The sequence below is a fragment of the Gadus chalcogrammus genome, chromosome 18 (assembly GCF_026213295.1).
Source record: "Gadus chalcogrammus isolate NIFS_2021 chromosome 18, NIFS_Gcha_1.0, whole genome shotgun sequence".
Taxonomy (NCBI): domain Eukaryota; kingdom Metazoa; phylum Chordata; class Actinopteri; order Gadiformes; family Gadidae; genus Gadus; species Gadus chalcogrammus.
In genome coordinates, this window is record NC_079429.1 from 1,496,938 (window position 1) to 1,507,954 (window position 11,017).

Sequence of the window (11,017 nt, forward strand, 5' to 3'; positions counted from 1 at the left end):
ATCCTCCAATAATCCCCCCTGACACATGGCTTCAGCATGATGTCTCTCACACACACACACACACACACACACACACACACACACACACACACACACACACACACACACACACACACACACACACACACACACACACACACACACGGTGTAGTCTATATAAACCTGGTTAGATCTTTCGCGGAGGTAGAGCTTTCTCCTGCAGCTACTCTCCATCTCCAGGTAATAAACTCTACTGGTCTCTCCTCGCTCTACTTGTCTCAACTGGTCCGTTATCTCTCTTCTTGTCCCCCCATTTATAATGGTCTTTCCTCTCCTACTGGTCTTTACTGGTTTCTTCTATCCATTGTCCTCAAAATGGTATCTACTGTTCTCTCCACTATGCTGTCCTTCTCTGCTGATCTCTCCTCTACTGGTCTCTCTTTCTATCGGTCTCATCTGTGCTAGTCTTTACTGGTCCTCCAACTCTCTTCTGGTCTTTAATTGTCTCCCCTCTCCCTACTGGTCTCTCCACTCTACTGGTTTCTACTTTATACTGGTCTCTACTGTATCCTGTTCTGTACGGATCTCTCTACTGGTCTCTACAGTGTCCACTGATAACTAACTGGTATTAGTATCATAGTGGTTATATTATATATATATATGTTATATATATATATATTACTTTGCAACTCTAGCATCCAAGAACGAAAACCAACCGTAATATTGAAATACACTGAATCTGTATCTATCTGTTCTTCTCAATCTGAATCTCTCCCAACACTCTCTTGCATTCAAACTTCAAATGGACCTGGTTTCATACTTGCCTGACGTAGGTTGGATAGAGGTCGTTTGTCAGAGAGAGAGGGATGGAGAGAGAGGGGGATTGAGAAAAAGTGATCACAGAGAGACTTACTGAAGAATCTCCCAACTAGTGCTGGAGCGTGGTCTGTACGTCTGTTTGTTTTCTTAATGGCTCAGTACAGCTCAGAGCAGACGAGAGGGGATAATAGAGCTGGCAGGTGTAAATAGCTGCCCGTAGGCCCCCCTAATACCACTTAATCTAATTAAAAGCAGAGCATCCCTCTGATGGTCAAGAGTGTGAGCTTATCCTCGTCTGTGTCTCATTCTCTGAGTGAGACAACGGTCTCCAAAACATCAACCTGACCTCCAGTTACCCCAAGTGGATCCTATCATATTGTGTCTCTAGACCCTTCGGATCTCTCTGGGTGGTTACATTGAAGTGTCCCTCATCTCTCTCCAGGTCCGCCATGTCCGATGGAGAAGATGGGTAAGGCACCTGAGTGAATCCGTCCAATCACATCTCTTCTTCTTGAACACGCATCGACATCAGCGTTAACCCTTCTCCTGTTCCTCTCCTTCTGTTTCCCAGGGTTCCTCAGGAGGGTAAGAGGGCTTGTGTCTCCTTACCGTCTCCAAACATCTTTCCACCACTAGCTTCTCCTCACACGTTCTTTCTTCTTCTCTCTCATCCGTTGTTCTCCAGAGGAAGAGGAGCCGGGGGAAGGTCTGAACTCCCTCTTGGTTTGAACTAACCCTTATTCAGCCTAACTAAACCTACCAAACGTAAAGTAACTCCCACCAACAGGCCTCATGCTTGATCCGTCTGTATTGTGGAGTTTGTACATGGCTGTGATGGGATCGAGGTGAGGATGTGGGGTTAGATTGGCTTCAGTTCTTCTGTTGTGGATATCTCATCTCCTCTGTCTTGGCAGGTGAAGGAGAACGTCCCAAACAGAAGTAAGTAAGCAGAACACCTCCTCCCATTATATCGAGTGTATAGATATCGTACCGCTGTATGATTATAGTTCTCCTATGGATTACGGACCGGTCTGTTCCCCCAGGCCCCCGGTGTCCCAACTTGCGGCCCCTAAGATCCCAGGGGGCGACCGGGTGGACTTTGATGTAGGTCCGGCCCGGCGAACTAAGGCCTCGGTCTGGTGGATGTGGGGTGAGTTGTCGCGGCCCCGATGTCACGTCTCCCTGAACCGCCTCATGTCTCCAGGACATCCACAGGAAGCGCATGGACAAGGACCTGCTGGAGCTCCACACGCTCATCGGCGTCCACTTCCACCAGCGGCGGAAGGAGGAGGACGAGATCGTGGCACTCAAAGACAGAATAGTATGCTGTTTCGCCTCCCACCTCCTCCACCCTACTTTCACCAACACCGGCACCACCTTCGTCACCACCACTGGCCCTGAGGGAGACGGGGGTGGCCGTGATGATGACGACGGTGTCGGGGGCGAGTTTGACGACGATGATGCCGATGAAGATGTGTTTGTCTTTCAGGACAACCGGCGTTCGGAGCGCGCCACGGAGCAGAGGGTTCGAGCGGAGAAGGAACGACACCGCCAGGCCAGGATAGCGGTAATTAGCGCGTTAATGAGCACTTGGTGGATCCATCCACGATGCACTCGTTAACCTGGTCCAGCTAGAGAATGCTAGGATCTGAGCGCACCGTGAGAGAACTGTGAACACAGAGAAGCCTCTCGTGTGCTTCATGGTGAAAGGAACCCTGGGATCTGTGGTTTCTGGTTCTTGCAGGAGGAGCGCCAGAGGAAGGAGGAAGAGGAGGCGAAGAAGAAGGCAGAGGATGACGCCAAGAAGAAAATGGTCCTCTCCAACATGGGAGCTCACTTCGGCGGCTTCCTGGCTAAGGTCTGTCACTATGGTAACCTGCTGACTTCCTGCAGGGAAATATTTTAATATGTTGGTAATTTCCCATGATGAATTAGACATGGCTAAAGGTATACAATTCGTAAAAAAAGTTTGTGCCCACCAAGTCCAAATTATGGACACCAATAAAAAATCTACGACTCCTGTTAAACTGAACCCGAAACTCTCGCACTGTGATCCGTATTTTATTCAATTGGAGCCAGACACATTTCTAAATTTGACAGAGCCGTCTGTTATAAACTGGGCATCCAATAGGGTAGGCCTAAAATACCACATGGCCGTGGTGCTAGTGACATGACGTAAAGACATGGCAGGGGAAGAGTACATCTTGTGCTGCACATAGTTGTCCTTGGATATGTTATGTTGGAAAGGTTATGAAAAATCAGACTTGTTGTGCAAAGAACTTCAGGCCTAGCGTTTGGTGCAGGACTTTGAGGAGCCGTAATGTGTCCTTGGAGCGGGCCCCTGAAGCGTTCCTGTGCTCCTCCAGATAGAGCAGAAGCGAGGGAGGAGGCAGACAGGCAGGGAGGTGAAGACGAAGACGCTAGCAGAGAGACGCAGACCGCTGGTCCTCGACAACCTGAAGGAGGATGCCCTCAGGTCAGCTCCCACACAGCTCTGATCAGGGATCAATAACGTTGATCGATTATCAGCAGATAGATGTGGTGTTTTGTGGTGCACAACTGATTTCTACATTAATCTTCGGTCTCTGTATTCTTGATATGTTCCCCGTTCTCCCAGAGAGCGAGCGGCTGAGATGTGGAGCAGGATCCACCTGTTGGAGTCTGAGAAGTTTGATCTGACAGAGACCACCAAGAAACAGAAATATGAGGTCCTCTACCTTCCTGCATCTGATGTTTCACTTCCTGTCATCATGTGATATTTAACTTCCTGTCATCATGTGATGTTTTTTCTTCCTGTCGTGTGATATTAACCTTTCCGTCATCTGCTATTTAACTTCCTTTTTTTCTAAATGTTATTTTCAGATCAAGGTGCTGTTGAACAGAATCCAACATGCTCAGAAATTGTGAGTCAAAGCCATAAAACACTTTTATCGTTACATTGTTATATTAATATATTATAACATGATTCTGTTTGTATAACGAGATATAAATTGAGTTGATTGACACAAATGTAAATATCCCGTACAAATATATAATTGAGCAGTATATTTGTGTATATGAATATTATTAAATATTATTAAAATATGTGATAATATTCAAATATGTGATACATGTGTCTCTTCAGTAAAAAGGTTCACGGGAAGGGAAAGGTCGGAGGTCGTTGGAAGTGATGACCTTTGACCTGCTGGACGTGACCCCCGACAGATGCAGAGAAACACTTTAATAGAAATATGTAGTTTTATTGTAGAGTTAAAACGTCTTGCTGTGCAATATTATATGATATTATAGTGTCAATACAATATTTCTGTAGCTAAATGTGTGTTGTTCTGTTTGAGTGTCTCTGTTCATCTACGTATTGTCCAATAAAAGAGGGAGACTTATGGTGACGTTGTTCCTGTGGTGTGACCTTCCTGAAGGGGGAGGGCCGGGGGGCTCTGTGGGGTAAAGACGGCGTGGGTGGGGTCAGGGTCAGCCGGGGTCCAGGGGTCGAACCCCGCGTCTTTAGCTCCCTCCACAACCGTCTCCACGAAGCCGCGCTCCTGGTCAGCACTCAGGTCCAGAAGAAACCTGCAGACGAGAACACAACGCACAACGACATGAAACAACCAGACAACGCACAACGACATGAAACAACCACACAACGCACAACGACATGAAACAACCACACAACACACAACGACATGAAACAACCACCGACACACAACGACATGAAACAACCACACAACGCACAACGACATGAAACAACCACACAACACACAACGACATGAAACAAGCACACAACACACAACGACATGAAACAACCACACAACACACAACGACATGAAACAACCACACAACACACAACGACATGAAACAACCACACAATACAACATGAAACAACCACACAATACACAATGCAACATGAAACAACAACGCAACACATAATGCAACATGAAACAACCACACAACACACAATACAACATGGAACAAGAACACAACACAAAATGCATCATGAAACAACCACACAACACACAATACAACATGGAACAAGAACACAACACAAAATGCAACATGAAACAACACACAATACAACAAACAACAACAACAACACAATACCGCCACACACCTTTAACACTCCCCATACAACACACCGTTAACTAAACCCTTAACATTAACACGTGCGCTGTCTACACATCATAGATGACAGGCTGCCAGCTGCAGGTCACTGAACGGTCGCCATGGCCGCCGACTCCTCCTCACCTGGCCAGCTCCACGACCAGGACGCCCCCGGGAGAACACATCTGCTGCAGAGGACAGCCCAGCTGGTGGGCCATGCTGGAGACAGAGAGACGCGTTGGTTTGACCCTTACCCTCTGAGGTGATCTCCTGGTCATGATGGACTAGACATGCCCTGCAGCTGTTCCTCACACTGAAGAGATGCCCATCATTTGTTTTCTAGTTAGACTATGTCTTCCACCTTGAACATAGTTAAATGGGTTAGGCCAGTGCTTCTCAAACTATGGTACGTGTACCACTGGTGGTACGCGATGCGCTATCAAGTGGTACGCAGAGGAATTAGAAAAAAAAAAAAACGTTAGATTATAAACATTGCTATCAAAATACTAGTATGAATGGAAATACATTCACCATGAGATCATGCTCTCACTTACTGTGTGTGCATGTGTATGCGTTTCCGTGTCCCTGTTCTAGTGCTACAACTTTGTACAGCTGACAACAGCTAACAGTAAATAATATTATTTTTAAGACTAAATGTGCCTCCTGCATGCGATGTGCGTGGCTAAATAGGGCCACAGGCCTACGCTACTGTATGTTGTTATATTTTATAACATCTGTCATAATGGTGGTACTTGAGGAGACAAATATTTTCTGTTGGGGTATGCGGTACAAAGAGTTTGAGAACCACTGGGTTAGGCTATCCCCCAAATCCAACCATGGCTCCTGAACCGCGGAGGACAGAAGACCGACCAAGTCTCACTCCTCCTCTCACCGGTCGGTCCTCCAGCCTCTGAACTGACCCTGGAGTGAGGTGTTGTATCAGAGGTGCTCACCCAGCCGACAGGTAGATGCAGTGGAAGAAGTGGGAGAAGCTCTTCTTGTCCGGGAGCCTGGAGAGCGCGTCGAGGGGGAGGAACGTCACCGAGAGCCCGGTGGGGAGCAGCAGACCTGGGGGGGGCCGGGGTCACACACGGACTCCTTCATTACTGTGACCAGGACTCCTTCATTACTGTGACCATGACTCCTTCATTACTGTGACCAGGACTCCTTCATTACTGTGACCAGGACTCCTTCATTACTGTGACCAGGACTCCTTCACTACTGTGACCAGGACTCCTTCACTACTGTGACCAGGACTCCTTCATTACTGTGACCAGGACTCCTTCATTACTGTGACCAGGACTCCTTCACTACTGTGACCATGACTCCTTCATTACTGTGACCAGGACTCCTTCATTACTGTGACCAGGACTCCTTCATTACTGTGACCAGGACTCCTTCACTACTGTGACCAGGATTCCTTCATTACTGTGACCATGACTCCTTCATTACTGTGACCAGGACTCCTTCATTCAGAGCCATCCCATTTATACAAGGGATAGGTTTAGAGGAATGAATGGGTTAGAGGGGTGACAGGGTTAGAGGGGTGACAGGGTTAGAGGGGTGACGGGGTTAGAGGGGTGACAGGGTTAGAGGGGTGACAGGGTTAGAGGGGTGACAGGGTTAGGGTTAGAGGGGTGACAGGGTTAGAGGGGTGACAGGGTTAGAGGGGTGACAGGGTTAGAGGGGTGACAGGGTTAGAGGGGTGACAGGGTTAGAGGGGTGACAGGGTTAGAGGGGTGACAGGGTTAGAGGGGTGACAGGGTTAGAGGGGTGACAGGGTTAGGGTTAGAGGGGTGACAGGGTTAGAGGGGTGACAGGGTTAGAGGGGTGACAGGGTTAGGGTTAGAGGGGTGACAGGGTTAGGGTTAGAGGGGTGACAGGGTTAGAGGGGTGACAGGGTTAGGGTTAGAGGGGTGACAGGGTTAGGGTTAGAGGGGTGACAGGGTTAGAGGGGTGACAGGGTTAGGGTTAGAGGGGTGACAGGGTTAGAGGGGTGACAGGGTTAGAGGGGTGACAGGGTTAGGGTTAGAGGGGTGACAGGGTTAGGGTTAGAGGGGTGACAGGGTTAGAGGGGTGACAGGGTTAGGGTTAGAGGGGTGACAGGGTTAGAGGGGTGACAGGGTTAGGGTTATAGGGGTGACAGGGTTAGGGTTAGAGGGGTGACAGGGTTAGGGTTAGAGGGGTGACAGGGTTAGAGGGGTGACCGGGTTAGGGTTAGAGGGGTGACAGGGTTAGGGTTAGAGGGGTGACAGGGTTAGGGTTAGAGGGGTGACAGGGTTAGGCTGGTATTACCAGGGGTTGGTGTGTTGACCAGGGTTTCCTCGGGGCGTTGTCCCCTGGAGGACAGAGCCTGGAGCAGCGCCTGGACGTTGGCAAACGAGATGTCCTGGGCCGTCTGGGGGAGACGACGTTATAGCAACAATAAGTCATCATAATATCTAGACCGTGCTGATGAATTGAGTTTATAATGTCTTAGATTCGTCATATTATGATCATAAAGATAACTCATATTGAGATGATGTTGACATAACATCCATTGCATATCTATTGACACTTCCATACCATATATATGTATTTAATATAATCGTGTTTGATGTATTAATTGGTAAGGTGTGTTTGCCTTGACGTGGGATCCATTTTCAGTCTTCAGGAGACTCTGGTCTGAGGTCTCGACCCCGAAACACAGGTAAGGACTGGACACGATGTCGCCCCAGTATCCTGCTACTGCCACCTTGTCCCCCCTCTGGAACACACACACACACACACACACACACACACACACACACACACACACACACACACACACACACACACACACACACACACACACACACACACACACACACACACACACACACACACAAAGACACACACACACACCCACATACATAGACACACAGACGCAGCCTCCATTGAATACTAGTAGTAGTAAAGACTAGCCTGTGAAACTAGCAGTAGTAAAGACTAGCATGTGTCAGTTCTGAGTAATAAACATGAACATGTGTGAATGCTAGCAGTAGTAAATACTAACAAGTGTGAATAGTAACAGTAGTAAATGCGAGTAATAGTAGGTACTCTAGAAGTAAGAACTAACATGCGTAAGTACCAGCAGTAGTAAATACCCACATGTCTGAGTATTCGATAGGAGAGTAGAGTAGGGTTGGTGGTCTGGTAGACGCCCTCTCTCATCTGAAAGGCCACGCCCTGACTCCTCCACTCAAAGTACTGCTGTTTGTTGATGACTCCAGCCTGAATGGTACAGAAACTATATTTATATCCCTGCATCAACCAGTGGCCACTCTACTGCTCAAGTGTAGTTGTTTTGGTATGTTTTAGCTAGCTTAGAAGGGGGTTAGAGTAAACGTAGTATTCCTCTTTGTCTGTGGTGTAGCTTCATGGTCAGGTCAGTATGTATTAGTGAGGTCAGAGGTGGTTCAGTGTGGTCCCTACTCCTCGTTGGTGGAGCTTCATGGTCAGGTCAGTATGTCTTAGTGAGGTCAGAGGTGGTTCAGTGTGGTCCCTACTCCTCGTTGGTGGAGCTTCATGGCCAGGTCAGTATGTCTTAGTGAGGTCAGAGGTGGTTCAGTGTGGTCCCTACTCCTCGTTGGTGGAGCTTCATGGCCAGGTCAGTATGTCTTAGTGAGGTCAGAGGTGGTTCAGTGTGGTCCCTACTCCTCGTTGGTGGAGCTTCATGGCCAGGTCCCAGTCGAAGCAGCCCCTCCTGGAGTCGTACCTCGTCCCCAGGTGCTGGCGGACACGGGCGTCCCAGGCCCGGGTGATCGATACAGAACCAGAACCCTCGGTACACGGCTTGGCCCACGTCCTGAAGATGCGCACCAGCTCATCACGCTCCCGGAACTGAGGAGAAAGGGCCTCCATCACACACCATGCATGTTTCCTGTGGCGGTTTCAGAGTTTGGTTTTTCTGTCAAACGTAACGGAGGTTGTCTTCTGATAAGAGGTGAATGTTTCAGACGGGGGCAGCGTTTGCAACGGTCCACTTGTGCACTCCATAGTGCAGTATTCAAGGTGTCGCCCTTTGTCAAACTGTACAGTATAAACCTGGATCCCTTAATAGGTCACTAACTTTTTCCCAATAGTGAACCATAAAATATGTGTACAGCCGATGCAGATGCTTCCGCACTACATCCCATCATGCCTAGCTGTTTTCATTGTCATCAGATTCATCCAATATAAATGTTGGGCACACGCCGGTTTGTTTGGAGCGTGGCCAGCGCCAGGGTGCAGCACCCACCTTGAGCAGCGACGTGTCGAGGCATGGGTGGGGCTCCGCCTCCTGGCCGACCGTGACGTAGTCAACGAGACGCGCCGCTGCCTCCCTCAGCGCGTCCCCCGTCTCACTGCGTAGCTCGCTGTTCCCCAACACTTCCAGAAACGTCTCCGCCTTCTCTGAGCACAGAAACACACAGACCCCACTTCACCACCTCGACCGGCTTTAGGTTTATAGACAAGACAACATCGGACGATTAAAGGTTACAAAAGTCAAAGTTTTTTATTTGTCACATACTCAAACAGGAGGACGTGCAGTGAGTCATACTCTACTAACCCTGTATATCTGGGATTAAATTCTGTGTGTATATCTGTGTATATCCATGCAAAAAAAGACTCTGAGGGCACGGGAATTGGGGATCCTCAGAGGTGTTAATCAGTGTATCCATGGTCACCCACTGTGGACGCTAGTGCTCTCCTCAGGAGCGAGGGAGAGGGAAAGGAGCAGGAGTTGACGGGCGATCACGTCCATGCTGTTCTCGATCACCCATACCTAGACAGAGAACAGGACGTTAGACATGCTACGGCTAGGAGTGCCACTGAAACCGTTGAGCCGACTGAGACTCACGTGAAGGCTGTCTGTGTCCTCTAACCCCGCGAAGGTCTTCAGGATGTGTCGGGGATCGCTGCTCCCAACCAGTAACACATTAAGCTCCCCTTGCTGCTTTACGGGTCCTAAGGAAAAACGAGGGACACGTTACACACATCTAATGCTAGACATGATGAAGACGTGACATGATGCTGTGATTAAAGGTGACATATCATGCCACCAGCTGTGAGTGTGATTAGCTGCTACAAGCAAATATCAGCTTGTAACAGCTACAGAAAATCAGCCTCTTCTGACATCACAAGTGGGCGTGTCCAAGATGTATGACGGAAGACGAGCGACGTTTGCTACAGACCACTGGGCAGGCCGGTAGACAGATCTATCCAGCACACATCTAGGTTGACTCGCCCACTTGTGGGGTCAGGAGAGGCAGATTTTCAAAACGGCTTGTGATGCCTTATCAGTTATAGGTCACCTTTAAAAGAGTCGCCCACCTTTCGCCGTTAGGTCCCGCGCGGGGCTGAATCCCCACCAGGTGACGCTGCCCGCGCCCTCCACACAGCGCGCGCTGCTCATCCTCGTCTTCAGACCGGACAAAGACGGTCAGTGAACAAACATTACTAACTCCTGCGCTACATTATATGAATAACGTTACATTAATAACATTATTATGTATCTTAACATTATACTAGCCTCGGATTTAGACGACATTACGTTAGGCTACATGATGAAAAACCAAAGTAAATACGGCTTACCACAGCGCAGGTAAGTTAAGGGTTCTGTTCCTTAAACTTTGTGCACTTCATGTGAATATAATTTGTGTAAGTTTAATTGTAGCTCCATTATGTTGGGTCTTCTTGTCAAATAGTGTAATCTAAGGCAGTCCAACACCCGCTAATCGTTTAGACACAATTCACAGTAAGAGTTAATATCGGTCCACATGTTTATGCAAGCTCCAGCTGAGTGAATGCCTCGCTTTAAAGCTTTAAAGACGGTAAAACCAGTATTAAGACAAACTTACCCTAGGAAACGATGATGAACCGTTGATAACGAAACGACATCGACGCCTCGACACAATAGTGAGGGTACTCTAAAGTTAGTGCTGGTTGCTAAGCGACAGCGGGAAGGAGGATAAATGTCGCCCCCGAGCGGTGGGACAGAGAAAGACAGCAGGAGAGGCGGGTCAATGGTTTTATTGGTTTATGAAGCATACAACATCTTTTAAGGTCATTGTAACATCTACGCACTGTATTAGTACATCAGAGAGCATACCATTCAAAGTAC

At 48.3% G+C, this 11,017-nt stretch overlaps 2 protein-coding genes across 2 annotated transcripts; one reads left to right on the forward strand and one right to left on the reverse strand.

The window, feature by feature from the left end:
• The first annotated feature begins 1,247 nt into the window (after window positions 1-1,247).
• On the forward strand, window positions 1,248-4,166 carry LOC130371720 (troponin T, slow skeletal muscle-like). The gene is made up of 12 exons (XM_056577579.1): window positions 1,248-1,267; window positions 1,370-1,383; window positions 1,484-1,504; window positions 1,713-1,737; window positions 1,842-1,902; window positions 2,003-2,119; window positions 2,288-2,365; window positions 2,543-2,656; window positions 3,165-3,274; window positions 3,416-3,506; window positions 3,661-3,701; window positions 3,923-4,166. The coding sequence occupies exons 1-12, from the start codon at window positions 1,248-1,250 to the stop codon at window positions 3,966-3,968; spliced, it is 738 nt and encodes a 245-aa protein (XP_056433554.1). The 3' UTR covers window positions 3,969-4,166.
• On the reverse strand, window positions 3,975-10,812 carry LOC130371362 (dynein axonemal assembly factor 3-like). The gene is made up of 12 exons (XM_056577123.1): window positions 10,755-10,812; window positions 10,228-10,315; window positions 9,755-9,861; window positions 9,586-9,679; window positions 9,152-9,306; window positions 8,569-8,754; window positions 8,023-8,145; window positions 7,517-7,639; window positions 7,189-7,291; window positions 5,847-5,961; window positions 5,038-5,112; window positions 3,975-4,365 (listed from the first exon to the last, which is right to left on the reverse strand). The coding sequence occupies exons 2-12, from the start codon at window positions 10,307-10,309 to the stop codon at window positions 4,176-4,178; spliced, it is 1,353 nt and encodes a 450-aa protein (XP_056433098.1). The 5' UTR covers window positions 10,310-10,315; window positions 10,755-10,812; the 3' UTR covers window positions 3,975-4,175.
• Between the last annotated feature and the right edge of the window lie 205 nt (window positions 10,813-11,017).